This window comes from Geotrypetes seraphini, chromosome 19, assembly GCF_902459505.1.
Source record: "Geotrypetes seraphini chromosome 19, aGeoSer1.1, whole genome shotgun sequence".
NCBI lineage: Eukaryota > Metazoa > Chordata > Amphibia > Gymnophiona > Dermophiidae > Geotrypetes > Geotrypetes seraphini.
Window position 1 is genome coordinate 39,182,115 of NC_047102.1, and position 15,565 is coordinate 39,197,679.

The 15,565-nt window shown below is 42.4% G+C and overlaps 1 protein-coding gene across 1 annotated transcript in view; it reads left to right on the forward strand.

Annotated features, from left to right (window-relative positions):
- The window catches only part of IGHMBP2 (immunoglobulin mu DNA binding protein 2), an 81,553-nt gene that overhangs the window by 17,880 nt on the left and 48,108 nt on the right, over positions 1–15,565 (forward strand). Inside the window, exons 5-6 of the mRNA XM_033928385.1 lie at positions 6,062–6,225; positions 8,978–9,178. Of these exons, the coding sequence (XP_033784276.1) occupies positions 6,062–6,225; positions 8,978–9,178 (365 nt within the window). The remainder of the gene's footprint in view (positions 1–6,061; positions 6,226–8,977; positions 9,179–15,565) is intronic.

Sequence of the window (15,565 nt, forward strand, 5' to 3'; positions counted from 1 at the left end):
GTGAGGGAAAAAATAATATCAATTTTGAAAACAAAAAAGTTCTTCTATATTTCAAATAATAACAACATAATAATGAAATTTACTGCAAATCAGTGTGACTTCTGCTGTTGCCTCTCAGAGACCAGTTCAGAAATGTGCGGCTTTACCTTGGCAAGTGCCACTCTCATGTCATTTTCGCAACAAAGTCTGTTCCTTTTCTTCGTTTTTATGTCCAGCATCCTCGAAAAGGATTGCGCGCTATATGAGTCGGAGGTGTGTTTGACCTCCGCCGAACCCGCGAGACTGATTCACCGAACCCCTGGGGTTCGGTTGAACCCAGGTTAAGAACCACTGCTCTAGTGCCATTTAATTAAAGGAGCCCTTTGTCTTGAATCGAGGACCAGAAGACCATGTCTTAGGATGGGACTACAAATGTAAACACTTAATTTCTCCATACCCCATCCAGCCTTTCAGGGAATACGAGAATCATGTTAGAGATGTATCCTTTACATATCAGGAAACCCTGCACAAAAGCAGACTAATAATACATAGGCTGTAAATTGAGTTCAGATCCCCCGCTTCTAATCAAGAAAACCATTGACCCTGGAGAGTAATGGTTTATTGATTTTTATCAGTCCCTGGAGCTCACACGCTTTAAGTTGTATCTTTTATCTTGCTTATCTTCTATTTTATGTATGTAGGTCAGAATAAAGCTGTAGGCACACAGGACTCAGGGTTGTGCTGAGAATTTCAAGCAAACTGTACACTGCTGCTATATATTTCAGCTCCTTCTGTGCGGATCTTCCATCATATGCATCATTAGGGAGTAAAAATCTACAACATGTGAAAATAGCAGTGGGGTGCCTAAGGGCCTCTTCTAGCAGTTTTCTAGAGCAGGGAGCCGTGCTGAATGGCCTGCGCTGCTCCCGATGCTCATAGAGTTCCTATGAGCGTCGGGAGCAGCGCGGGCCAAGTCACAAGTACCTAGCAAAACCCCAAATAGTTGCAGCATTCCATGCCACTGATCCAGGGCAAGCAGTGGCTTTTCCCATGTCTGTCTCAACAGCAGTTTATGGACTTTTCCCTCCAGGAATTTGTCCAAACCTTTTTTTAAACCAGTTACATTAACTGCTCTTACCGGTTCATAGACAACGGCGCGAAAGACAAAGGCGCGCCCGGACAATTGAGCGCAGCGCGGAGGCGCACGCCACTCTAAATTACTGTTTTTAGTGCTCCGACGGGGGTGTGTGGGGGGGAGAACCCCCCCAATTTACATCGCGCCGGCGTTATGGGGGGGTTGGGGGGTTGTAACCCTCCACATTTTACTGTAAACTTAACTTTTTCCCTAAAAACAGGGAAAAAGTGAAGTTTTCAGTATTGCCCACAATTTAGATCAATGCTGTCTTGTTAAAATGTTTATTTTATTTTTATTTTTCCTCTAACTCTACTTTTCACTTCTCTATTACCCTCCAGGTACTTTAGTTAGATTGTGAGCCTTCGGGACAGTAAGGGAATTTTTCAAGTACCTTTCTTATTTCTAATCTTAATGTATATTTTCTGTAAACCGCTTAGAACCTAACGGATGTAGCGGTATATAAGAAATAAATTACATTACATTACATTACATACCTAGATCTTTTTCTTGAGCACTGACCCCCAAGATGGACCCTAACATCCGGTAAATATGATTTGGATTATTCTTCTGAATGTGCATCACTTTGCATTTGTCTACATTAAATTTCATCTGCTATTTGGACACCCAGTCTTCTAGTTTTCTAAGTCCTTCTTGCAGTTTTTCACAGTCCACGTGCGTTTTAACAACTTTAAATTTGCAGATGACACTAAACTGTTCAATCACCTCACTCGTAGTTCCAATTTCCAGATCATTTATAAATACGTTAAATATCTACTGGAAAAGAGCTTACCAAGGTAAGTACATAATCTCTTTATAGCGCCCAAAATTGGATGCCGATCCAAGATTCAAAATTTATTTAAAATTTGATATATCGCCTAAGCCAGGTAGGATATAGGTAGTGTAAAATACAACATAACATCAATTTAATAAAAGCAGAGAATGCCATTCAAAAAATAGGAAAGCTCTATTTCATTCTCACAGGAAAAAAAAATACAACACTCATAATTTCTGTGTACATCTCGGTGAGTTAATATATCCCTCATTCCATCCTAGACTGTGTGTCCCTTCTGTATATCCAAGTGGATCAGCCCAGGGGCACATGCAAAGACTCTCCAATCTGACTACAAAGACATAACCATTTCAGTATTATATATATATTTTCCCCAAAGCAAGCAACACCACTCTTTTTAACTTGCTGACACAAATTCTCATAAAAGGCACATAAAAAGTTACAGCTGGAGATTTCGACGTTGACCTTTATGACTACAGCAATTCACATTAAATTCTTTTCTTTCTTTTTTACACTAAAAGTGTAGAAAATATTTATCATCCTAACACTATAACCTCTGAAGGAAGCGTCCAGTAGATGCCATTTTACCTAGTTCACAGTCATGGGCAGAATTTATGAAAACCTACTCGGCTACCAGTAATTTAAGCCTATTTGGTGTAAGATGACAAATGAATTTTACAAGCCCTCTAGGTATTTCCTAAGACCCATACACTCTTTTTAAAATAATAAACCAACAATTTGTAACACACCCTAACACTACCACATAGAAGATTGCACTAACACAAACATACAACCACAACCTGCACATATGTACACCTACGCCCACAACCAGCAACCCACAGGCACTAGAGAAATACATTTACCCACATACATATATACTGGGGTTGGAAATAATCACCGTATTTTTCGGATCATAAGATCCACTTTTTCCACGCACCGTCTTATGGATCGAATATACTGTGTTCCCTCCCCCCCCTCCCCGTGGTCCAGCCAGGGCCGGATTAAAGGATAGGCCCAGTAGGCACAGGCCTAGGGTTCGAAATGGTCATGGGGGCCTGCCGTTGCAGTATGTTAATATGTATTGTTCTGTCATGTATTGTTTCCCAAAATTGTAATTTTAATTTGTTCATTGCTTTGAAATACGATTAAGCGATTAATCAAAACAATTATTAAACTTGAAACTTGAACTTACCCTTGCTGGATTCACCAGCAGCAGCATCATCGTCATCTTCCTGCCCCCCCCCCCCCCGACCCTCCTATCTCTCCTTCCTTCCCATGCGAACCCCGCCGACTCTCCCAATGCGAGATGACTGACTGAGAAACATCCCTCCAGCAGCGTGCCAGCCGCAGCACTCTAAACACTCTCTCCTCTTACTCTGTGTGCCTGCCAAGTTGGCGCATTAATGCTGTTCTGATGCAGGCCATGGGAACTCCTCTTCCTCCTTCTTCTTGCCGTGCCCCTCTTCCCACATAAAGTACTTCCTGTTTCCGTATAAGTAGAAGGTGTCGCGGTGTGAAGAAGGAGCAAAGAGGATCCATGGACAGCTGTAGGTCAAAATGTCCATGGGGATTTAAACTCATCCACCAGAAAGCAGTGCTCTTCTTTTGCTGCTGCTGTCCTGCCGTCAGGCCCTGGGAATCTTTCCCCCTCTCCCCCCATTCAGCAGTCATGTTTATGTTTGACTTGAAGGCAGAGAAATAAAAGTTTATCATGGTACTTTAACCGTTATTGACCGCAGTATACACTGACGACCCCAAAGTCCATAGAGATTTAAAGGGCTTCGGGGCTGTTGCCGTGCAGTTTTGTAAAAGAGGCCGTGAGTCTTAGTTTAATATTCCATATTAATGGTTGCATAAAGCCCACTTGTGCGTGACAGGAACTTGGTTTCAGTAATGTAAAGAATGCCCCTTTCTGAGCCATCGGTATCTGTTCTGCTGTACTCACTGTTTAAGAAATTCCTTCCAAGTAGGCTTAGGCTCAGCCTCCACATCCCTTTTGAAATCTCATTTAGGGAGTAATTTTTATTACTGCCTATGTTGATTGAGGGCATTTGTTTACATTACATTCCATGTCCTCAGCGGGATTTCCAAACACGTGCATTCACTTTGAAAAATTATCTCAAGCAGAGTATCCATACGCCTCCTAGTTTGGCAGATATTTATTTATACCACAGCTTATATACCACTCTATGCCATGTACTAGGCAGTTCACAATTAATACACACACAATAAATAAAACAAACACATCAGATGTACAAATAAAACAACTCCTTAAATTTCTATACAATCTGAATCCTACTGGGCAGCTTTCAAATTTTGAACTAGGCCTCAGATCAATTACATTTCTACATTAAATCCTCTTTAAACTAGAAAGCCTTTAACTGTTTCCAAAATTGTACATAGCTTTTTTTTTTTTAAGTACATATATTATCTGGAAGTGCGTTCCACAGCCCTCGATATTAAAGGTAATTTATTGCTTGAATGGAGAGATCGTTGAGGGCAGTAGACTCTCAAAGTTGCCAAAGTAAGAGGAGCATCATTATTCAACATTTTCTGAATTAAAATTTGCACATGTTTTTTGCTAATTTAGAAATACACACATGGAGGTGGATTCTGTTAAGGGTTCCCAACTGTAGGCACTTAGAAACTGAGCGTTCAGGGCTAATTCTTTGTGCATAACTGCTGTTATAGAATAGCTACTAAGTTCACAGGTACATGTGTTTGACATTGGGCATCCCCAGTTCAAAGGTTGGTGGAAATGTGAGTGCCTAAATACGGCAGATGCTTGTGTGAATACAATTATTCTATAAACTGCATGAGCTGATCCTGGGCAGGTCCCTCCCATCTCGATGCTCCCTTTGCAGATGCATGCCCTAGAATTAACGTGCTCAGTTTACAGAATAGTGTCTAAGGCACAGGTGTCAAAGTCCCTCCTCGAGGGCCGCAATCCAGTCGGGTTTTCAGGATTTCCCCAATGAATATGCATGAGATCTATTTGCATGCACTGCTTTCATTGTATGTTAATAGATCTCACCCCTGGTCTAAGGGAAGTTGTTGCAAGTTGGTGCCAATTAGCACCATCCATTCCAACCAATAATTGCCTGTTAACCAGTGGCATAGTTATGGGTAGGCCTGGGTGGACACACCCATTCATGGCTCCGGCCCACCCAGTGGTGGTGCCTCACTCCACTCTCTCCCTACCTGCTGCCTGTGGACCAACAACTCCCCTTCTTTATGAACCCCCTGTGTGCCTCTGAGGTATACCGGCACAGCAGCGATTCATACTTGCTCTGCTCTAGCCTTGCAGGTTTCTCTATGTTGCACCCTGCCAGTGAGGAAAAAGGAAGTGATGTCAGTGAAGGCGGGACATGGCAGAAGGAAGCATGTGGAGCTGGCAAAGGCAGTGGATATGAATCGCTGATGTTTGTGGTATATCTCAAAAGGTGCATTAGTGGTTCAGAAAGAGAGGGAGTTGCTGGTCTGCACAGGCATTCGAGAGGGGGGGTATTGGTAGAAAGATTCAGACATTTTAGGAGCAGGGTAGAGGAGATAGGAGGGAAGAGAGAGTGAAAGATGTTGAATGTGGGGTGGGGGTAGGGGGCAGATGGGAAGGTTTATTTATATATATAGATAGATGGGGGTTTGGAAGGGCAGGGTAGATTCTGAGCTTGGTGGGAGGGAGCTGGGGGTCAGAAGGATCCACCCAAGTTACCTCTGGACCTACCCAAAATAGCAGATCTGGCTATTACTAATTAACAGTCAATTATTAAATTAAATTGCTTGCACAACTGCCCCTATTCTATAATAGCGTGCATAAATTTGAGCACAGCATTCATTTTTATGCACTATTTTATAGAATTATGGGCATAGTTACAGATCTTGCCTCCAGGAATGCCTTCCTTTAAAAATACAGTGCAAGTGAAATGATACTACAGATGTGCTTTTTACCTTTGGAGAGGAGGGGGGAGGAGTAATTTCATAAAAAGCCCATTTTTTTGTGAGCAAATGGCTTTGAAAAATTACCCCCTCGCTTGTCCTTTATGTTAAGCAAAGCTCAGCCTGCAGCAGCTACAGACCACATTGGCATCGTTCAGTCTCTCTTCCACTTCATTTAAAATGATTTGTTTGCTGCATTACTCTATGTTCTTATTCTGCAGAACCTCTGCTCTTCTCCAATAAATCCCTGAATGGCTCTCAGAAAACTGCCGTTTCCTTCGCGCTGTCGCAGAGAGAGCTTGCCATCATTCACGGCCCTCCTGGCACTGGCAAAACCACCACGGTGGTGGAGCTAATAATTCAAGCTGTAAAGCAAGGGCTAAAGGTGAGAAGGGTTGTCAAAATCAGGAAATTAGGTCTGCTCTATATAGTGAGACAGCCTTGTAAAGCATGCTCTGATTGGCTGCAGCGGTCACCATGGGAACCTGCCCGGCTGTAAGCACAGAGCTCAGAAGTAGTGCGCAGATAGATTCCTAGTGTTATTCTTCTAAGCTTAATGGGTTGTGAGAGTCATAATTTGTTGTTTTTTCCCCAAGAGGGAAATATGCATCTGATAGGCGTAGTAGCTAATACGTCTCTTTGAGCCTTGAAAGCAGTTGTTATTTTATTTTATTTCTAATATTAGGGAAATAATTTTGACACTGCAGCAGGTGATTAAAACAAAATCATTAAGGTTCCCTTCTTTTGAGAAACAATGGAGCTGTTTTCTCCAGATGGAAGAGACAAAAAATGCCACAAAAAGCATGCAAGTCAGTTTGCTTGTACTATTTTGAAAGAGAGCACTTTTTGCAGGGCAAACATTCTGCAAAAAAAAATAGTCTGCAAAAATATATTTTGAAACTTTATCCACAGAGCGCTATAATTTGGAGTGATTTTGACATGAGAGCTTCCCTTTGTTTCTTTTAGACTTCCAGTGTAACCAGAGTCAACCTCCTACAAAGACAATATTGCTATAGCCTTTGTGCATAGCTGCCCTTCATGGGGATGGGAGATTTCTCTCATTTTAACACTTTTTCCAGTCCCCTGGCTGATGGGCATGGACCACTGTTCTTTCCAGAATCTGGTATAAGTGCATCCTTAAGTCAGCCAGTGTGTGATGGCTGTGCCTATACTGGGTGAGGGGAGGGGGGCAAATGAGAAGCAGAAAACAGGCACAGGAAAAATAATCTGGGTTTCCTAGGGTTACCAGATTTTACAATCAAATTCCGAACCCATGGCCCCGCCCCCAGGCCTGCCCTGTTCCACAGGTCTGTCACATCCCATTCTGCCTGAGCCCCACCCCCAACCTCTTCTCATACTTGGAGCCGCGTCAGGAAGGCGTGATGATATCACATGCATGCACACATGCGTGAGACATCACCGCATTGTATCCGTGCATTCGCAGATGCCCTCCTGATGCGGTCCCAAGCTGGAAGCTTTTCAAACCACGGACAAAGTGCAAGGTTTTGCAAAGCCATCCAGATGCCTGGACAGCCCTCTAAAAAGAGGACATGTCCGGGTAAATCCGGATTCTGATAACCCTAGAGTTTCCTTTCTAGAAGTGTTAAGTAAAATTCTGACCTTACTATCTCCCCCTTTTACAAAACTGTGCAAGAAGTTTTTAGCGCTGGACTGCTAAATTCTCTGTGCTGCTCTGATGCTCATAGGAACTCTATGACCGTTGGAGCAGAGCAAGCATTCAGCGTGCTTTCCATCTTTCTTTCTCCAGAAAAATTTTCCCTTACGGCTCTGAAGGAAATTAAATCTGTGGATTCCATGTCTAATCAGATTGACTTGTAGGCTTTTTTTTTTTTTTTTTTGCACTCTTATGACCTACTTTTGCTGGAATCTTAAATATTCCTCTGGCGGGTCAAGCCCATAGTATTTTATGCCTATAAATGGGAGACATGACATTTTAATTGAAACAGAAGCCCTGTTCCAGATTCTCTTGAAATTGACTGAAAGTCCAGCACTGCCTTTGCAGTTCCACGATGAGCACAATAGGAAGAGCAGAAACAGACCTTTGTACCAACTGGGATAAACTACTCATTTAATATCGGAAGGTTTTAAAGTTGAAGCTGCAGTGAACTGTTAAGATGAGTTTTCTACTGCTTTCTAATATAGGGCCCCTTGTATCAAGATGTTCTAGAGGTTTTTAGCGCAAGCAGGTGCGGTAAATGCTCTGACTAGAGAATGACAAGGGGACAAATTTTTCCCCATCCCTGTGAGTTTTGTTGCTGTCCTTGCCCCATTTCTGTAAGCTCTGCCTTAACCGCACAAGCCTCAAACACGTATGATTTTAAAGTATTGGAGGCTTGTGCAGATGAGGACGGAGCTTAGGCATTGGTGGAATGAGGCATTATGACATCACAATCTGAGCTCTAGAATGTTGCTACTTAGGATTTGAAAGGGTTTGAGGCTTGGGCAGATGAGGGCGGAGCTTGCAGGATTAGGGCAGGGATAGGAAAAGAACTTGTGGGGACGGGACATGAAAATGAATTCCCGCGAGGACAGGGAAAATTTGTCCCTCTGTCATTCTCTAGCTCTGACGCTGATGGAATTCTAACCTGCACTATAAACCTCTAGCGCAGCTTGATAAAAGGTGGGGGGGATAATGTTTGTTCCTACAAGAAGAGGAAATGTTTACTCCACTGAATACGCAATTTCTTTTCATTGGACACAATTTTGCTTTGTGTTTGGATTGTCTAAAAGATAGAAAAGGTATTAATATAGATCTGCATGGAAAAGGCAAGAGGGAGTGTGTGCGTGTGTGTTAGTGACAGATGCTGTTATATAAGTGGGCAGGAGTGTGTTTCAGTGTTTGAGAAACCAAGTAAGTGTGTGTAAATGTGCATATCCACAATTTCCATTATTACCCTGTTACATCTGACAACTTCAGCATAGGGAACCTATAGAAGTAACTGAAGAAATGTATGCATGAGTGCTGACAAATGGCACGGATGGAAATCTACCTCGCCCTCGGGCTTTTCTTATAAAGTTCGCCGAAAAGGATGTTTCCGCTTTTCGTTTTTTTAAGACATGAAGATTCGTTGAAAGTGCTTTGTCAATGAAATGTTGGCGTCCTTCTCTTTTCCCAGGTTCTGTGCTGTGCTCCCTCAAATGTCGCTGTGGATAATCTGGTAGATCATCTGGCTGCACATGGCGAGAGAATACTGCGCTTGGGTCACCCGGCCCGTCTCTTAGATTGTGTGCAGCATCATTCTCTGGACGCGGTGCTGGCACGCAGTGATAATGCCCAGATAGTGACTGATATTAGAAAGGATATTGATGAAGCTTTTGTATGTATTTATTTTCATTTTCAATGTTATGTGTATGGTACAAAAATCACCAGTTTGCTAGTTCATCCATGTCGCAAATAGTACAGGAAGATTATTGGGAGGTGTTTCAGATAATGTTTATACTAATGTATGTGCTTACAGATATTTATTTCAGCTAATATACATAAGAACATAAGTGTTGCCTCTGCCGGGTCAGACCAGGGGTCCATCGTGCCCGGCAGTCCGCTCCCGCGGCGGCCCCCCAGGTCCATGACCTGAAAGTTTTCCCTACCTAACCTAAAATATCCATACCCTATTCGCTCAATGTACGGTAAACCTCTATCTGTACCCTGTTATCCCCTTTGCTTCCAGGAAGTCATCCAGTCCCTTTTTGAACCCCAGAATTGTACTCTGTCTTATTACCTCTCCGGGAAGCGCGTTCCAGGTGTCCACCACCCTCTGAGTGAAGAAGAACCGCCTTGCATTCGTTATGAATCTGTCTCCTCTCAGTTTTTCTGAATGACCTCTTGTTTTAGTTGTCCCTGCTAGTCTAAAGAATCTGTCCCTCTCCACCTTCTCTATGCCTTTCATGATTTTATAAGTTTCTATCATGTCCCCTCTCAGTCTCCGCTTTTCCAGGGTAAAGAGCCCCAGCCTGTCTAACCGTTCGGCATATGAAAGGTTCTCCATACCCTTTATCATCCTCGTTGCCCTCCTCTGGACCCTTTCGAGTATTGCCATGTCCTTCTTGAGGTATGGCGACCAGTATTGGACGCAGTATTCCAGATGTGGGCGCACCATTGCTCGATACAGTGGCAGGATAACTTCTTTTGTTCTGGTAGTGATACCTTTTTTGATAATGCCCAACATTCTGTTCGCTTTTTTTGAGGCCGCTGCACATTGTGCCGCCGGCTTCATTGTGTTATCTACCAATACAGGGCAAGTATACTACTTTGGGAAGGAAGGATCAATTTACCCTAAGATACCATGTTTCCCCGAAAATAAGACACTCATATATTAATTTTGGACCCAAAAAAGGCACTAGATCTTATTTTTGGGGATGTCTTATTTAATGATCATCTCTCCCTTCCTCTCCTCCACCCCAATTCTTCCTATTTCCTTTCTCTCCCCCACATGTGCAGCAGCTTTCCTTCCCTCTCACCCATCCACTTGTGCAGTATCTTTCTAGCCCTCCCTCCCTTCCTCCTATCCCCCTGTCGCCACAGTGCACCTTCCCCTCTCCGCCCGCTGACCCATCTCTCCCTCCCATCTGAACCGCGAGACAGGAATACCTTATAACAAACATCAATCATGAATTCTATGTCCAGTCCATCACTTTGCTGACCTGCCCACATCCAAAAGGTCTTTTTCTACCATTTTTGACTTGGACAAATTTTTGGATGAAAATGGGGTATAAAGATAGACGACTTAGCGGTCTGGACGATCAAACGGTTGGACATACAATTAGACGATTTTTGAAAAAAAAAAATGTTGGATATATTTTTTGAAAATGGACCTTTTTCCATGTCTGACTTTGGTCGACTTAGGCCCAAAACGGACTTAGACGTGTCTTTTGATTATGCCCCTCTAAGCGTTTTACAATTTATATTTTAAAAAAAGGGGGAAACATTAAACAGATAAGATCCGACTAAACAATACTTGACAAACATAAAAACAATAGGAAAGTGGGGAGAACTACAATTTTAAAAGCAAAGGAAACATAGAGGATAAAAAACAATAGGGAGTCTAGGGAACTAGAGGATGGATAATTTTTGGCAAGTAATGTGAATTGCGTGAAGAATCCTGGTGGCGACTGGAGAAGATTAATATGGAGATAAGTACTGTTGATAAATGTTGGCAGTGTGATTCATATGAATTCTTTGTTTCTCCTCTGGGTTTAGTGAGTATTTTCTCAGCCGGTACCCTTTTGGACTATGAGTGGAGGTTGTTGTTTTTTTTATCCAGAACCTATGATAGCGCTTGTTGCTAATATGCTGGCACCAAGTAGCTGAGGCAGTGGCGTATTAAGGGGGAGGTGGTGTGCCCCGTGCACTGTCATGGTGAGGCGCTGACACCCGTCCTCCTCCCCCCACTCCTTCCCCCTCCCCTCCACTGCCCCTTGTGCACGCCGCTTCCCGTCCTCTGTAACGTTCCTGGTATGAGCAACAACCTCCAACCTGCTGTCACGCCAGCGTCGGCTCTTCCTCCGACGTCCCTTTCTGGACCCGCGCCTAGGAAGTGACATCGTGAAGAGCTGGCGTGACAGCAGCTTGGGGGTTGCTGCTCGCACCAGGAACACTACAGAGGTATGGAGGAAGGGAAGTGGTGTGCGGCAGGAGATGAGGGCCCGGGTGCCTCTCACCCTTGCTTTTTTTTTCTCCACTTTGAGTGTGGGGTTTTTTGGGGGCTGAGAGCTTTATCACTAAGTTATAGAAGCTTGTATATGTGGTAGTTTTGAGAATTTACATCTGCTGTCTATATTTTGTACTGTTCAGGAAGAAATGCATTTGTTTCTATTTCTCTGGTGGTGTGCTGCATGCAGAGTCTGAAATTTTAGGGTTTTGTTTGTGTATATTAAGACTTTTAGTTTGTGGTTCTGTATTTTCATAGGGTTTATCTGTCTTCTGCATGTGTGATCAAGGCCAGGTGTTCTAGTAGGAATGAATGTCGAGAAGCATTATTGGTGACATGGCCCCAAGTAGGAAGATGTTGGCTCTACTTCAGCCCTCAATTAAAAATTAGTGAAGACCACTGGTCTAGACATTCCTCGATAGGCAGTATATCAAATATTGAATAAATTTGGAAACTTTCTTAACCAGGCATAAGCCTTCAAAATGTGGAAATATCGCATCCTTTGCTAAATATGTGGAGATAGCTCTATTGTGCAACACTAAGAACATAAATGTTGCCAAACTGGGACAGAGCAAAGGTCCATCGAGCCCAGTATTCTGTTTCCAACAGTGACCAATTCAGGTATCTGGCAAGATTCTGAAAGAGTAAAACAGATTTTATACTACTTGTCCCAAAGAAAAAGCGGATTTTCCCAAGCCTATTTAATAATGGCTTACGGTAGTGTTCTTCAATGCAAGACCCAGGGAGACTTCTGGGGTAACACCCCGTTGTCTTTGTTTATTTTTCTGCTGTTCTGCCTCTCTTCCCAAGCTTGGGACAGGAAGAGGAAACTGGATGGGGGAAGAGCTCCACACTTGAAGGACAAGGCATTTCTCAATAGACAAAAAAGAATGCATCTGTAAATGCTTACAACTTTATAGATACCCCTCCCCTCCCCCCCCCCCCAACAATGAAGTTTGAAGGTGGGCTGGTGGGGATGAATGCAATTGACATATAATGGTCGGCAGTATTGTGGCCCCATATAGTAACATAGTGAATGAAGGCAGATAAAGACCTGTACAGTCTATCCAGTCTGCCCGTTATAAATTCATGATTAAATTAAATTGTCTTTTTTCTTTGATATTTCTGGGCCATAGACCGTAAAGTCTACCTGGTACTGTCCTAGGTTCCAACTGCTGGAGTTGTCATCCAAGCTTACTCCAGCCTATCCAACCGTCCTGTTGTTTGCAGGATATCTACCATAAAGTCTGGCCAGCAATGCCCTAAAGTTCCATGTTACTGGAGTTCCCATTGATGCGTTACCCACCCCATCCTACACCAAATCACCATATATGGGACACAGATTGTGCAAGTCATAGTTCTTTAATTTATACCATTCATTTTCTAATTTGAGATCCTCTGTGTTCATCCCATGCTTTATTGAGTTCCATCACCATTTTCTTCTCCACCACCTCCCTCGGGAGGGCATTCCAGGCATCCACCACCCTCTCCTTGAAAAAGAATCTCCTAACATTATTCCTAAGTCTTCCTCTCTGCAACCTCAAGTTATGCCCTCTAGTTTTACCATTTTCCCTTCTATGGAAAAGATTTGGTTCTATATTAATACCTTTCAGGTATTTAAATATCTGTATCATATCTTCCCTATCCCTCCTCTCCTCCATAGGTAGGTCTTTCAGTCTCTTCTTGTACTACTTTTGGCTCAAACCCCTTACCATTTTCATTGCCTTCCTCTGGACCGTTTCAAGTCTCTTTATATCCTTCACCAAATACGGCCTCCAAAACTGAACACATTGCTCCAAGTGTGGCCTCACCAAAGACTTATACAGGTGCCTCCCTTCTTCTGCTGGTTACTCCTCGTTCTATACAGCTTCTGGCTACATCCACCACCTTCAGATCCTCGGACACCATCACCCCAAGGTCCTTCTCTCCATCTATGCATATCAGCCTCTCACCTCCCAGCACATACAGTTCCAGCAGATTTCTGCCCCCCAAATGCATCACTCTGCACTTTTTCACATTGAATTTTAGTTGCCAGATATTAGACCATTCTTCTAAGTTTTGCAGATCCCTTTTCATGTTTGCCATGCCCTCCAGGGTGTCCACTCTGTTAAAAATATTGGTATCCTCCACAGAAAAGGCTAATTTTACCTTCTAACCCTTTGGAAGATATTTGGTGGCTCTCCTTAGGCTCTTTAGAATTCAAAGTGGCCCCAGCTTAAATATTAATGAAGACCACTGGCTTATGGACTTTTCTTTTAGGAAGTTATCCAAACCTTTTTTTTTTTTTAAACCCTGCTAAGCCTGCTTTTACCACATTTTCTGGCAATGAATTTTGAGTGAAGAAATATTTTCTCTGATTTGTTTTAAATTTATTATTTGGTAGCTTTATTGTAAGCCGCCTGTCCAAGTAATTTTGGAAAGAGTAAGCAAGTGATTCATAACTACTTGTTCTACTTCTCTCGGTATTTTATACACAGATTTCACAAACTGTTCTAGTGTTGTTAAGCATTTGTTTAAACACATCTTCCTAAAAAGGATAAAATAACAATTTGATTATCTGGTATCACCATAGCCCAAGTCAGAATAGGAACCAACTTGGTAATTATTGAATTGAACTTTTCTATAAGATAGCATAAAACCCAGAACAAATCTAAAACTTAGGAAAGCACTTGAACAAAAAATGTATTTCAGAAATACTTTTTATACCTTTATTTTATTTTTTTATCTATTTATAAGATTATTCATTTATTACAACAAATAAAAACAATAAGCAATTACAAATCCATTCCAGGAAACAATAATACCATACACAAACTTATATTTCTAGTCCACATTATTAGGACTACTGTTATTAGCCCAGTGGAGGAGCAGCTATAAATAATACAAAGAAAAATATATAATACCTTATCTGCAGGCAGGATGTAAATTCAGCTTTTTTTTAGATCTCTCTTCAAACCTCTGTATTAGTCTGGGGTAAATTCTCCAATTTAGATTTATCTTGCAAGAATATCTCCAACTGAGATGGGTCAACAAAAAAGGATTTATTGTTCTCATATGTGACCAAGCATTTGCAGGGAAATTTAAGAAAAAATAAAGCTCCCACAGCTAGGACGCGAGCCTTTAGCTCTAGGAACTGTTTTCGTCTAGATTGTGTTTGCTTGGAGACATCGGGGAACACATTTCTATTTTGCCCGCAGAACAGGGTCTGTCTATTTAAAAAATAAAGTTTAAGAACAGCTTGCTTCTCTAATTCAGTTTTGAAGGTGACTAACAGGGTAGCTCTTTTAGCAATATAGTCATTAGATGACTCCAAAAATTGTGATATATTTAAACCAGTGGTCTCCAACTCAAACCATTAGTGGGGCCACATTTTGGATTTGTAGGTACTTGGAGGGCTGCAGAAAAAATAGTTAATGTCTTATTAAAGAAATGACAACTTTGAATGAGGTAAAACTCTTTATAGTTTATAAATCTTTCCTTTAACAGCGATTGGCTGGTCCGTAACTTTCCTCCCCAATATTAGAATTGACGTCGGGTGGCGAGAATTGGTCGGCTCTGAGCTGGGGAAGATAAGCAGGGAGAGCTAAGACCTCAGCGCTGGCCTGTTCCCCGATTGCAGTGGCTTGGGGGAGGGCAGTGAGACAGGAAGGGAAGCAGATTGGGGACCCCTGCTTTAGGCGAGCCGTGAGCCATTTGCCGACATTCCCTCCAGAGAGACTTCTGCAAGTCCAATTACAGCAGTCGCGGTCTGTACGCGATTGTCCTCTCCACAAACGGAAAACTTGTGAAGTGGAGAGGATAGATTGCGGGCCACAAAATAGTCCCTGAGGGGCCACGTGTTTGAGTCCGCTGATTTAAACTATCTGAGGATACAAGCTGATCCGTTCCCCCTTCTTCTGATAAAATCTTAGAGCTTCTCGGGACATAGTACAAATTATCAGGGAGAAAACCTTCTGCCTGATTATAATTAAGAATATCTTTTAAATACACCCCGAGGAGCTCAATCGGAGACAAATAATGAGAATAAGGAAAATTCAAAAAACGAAGATTCCTGGA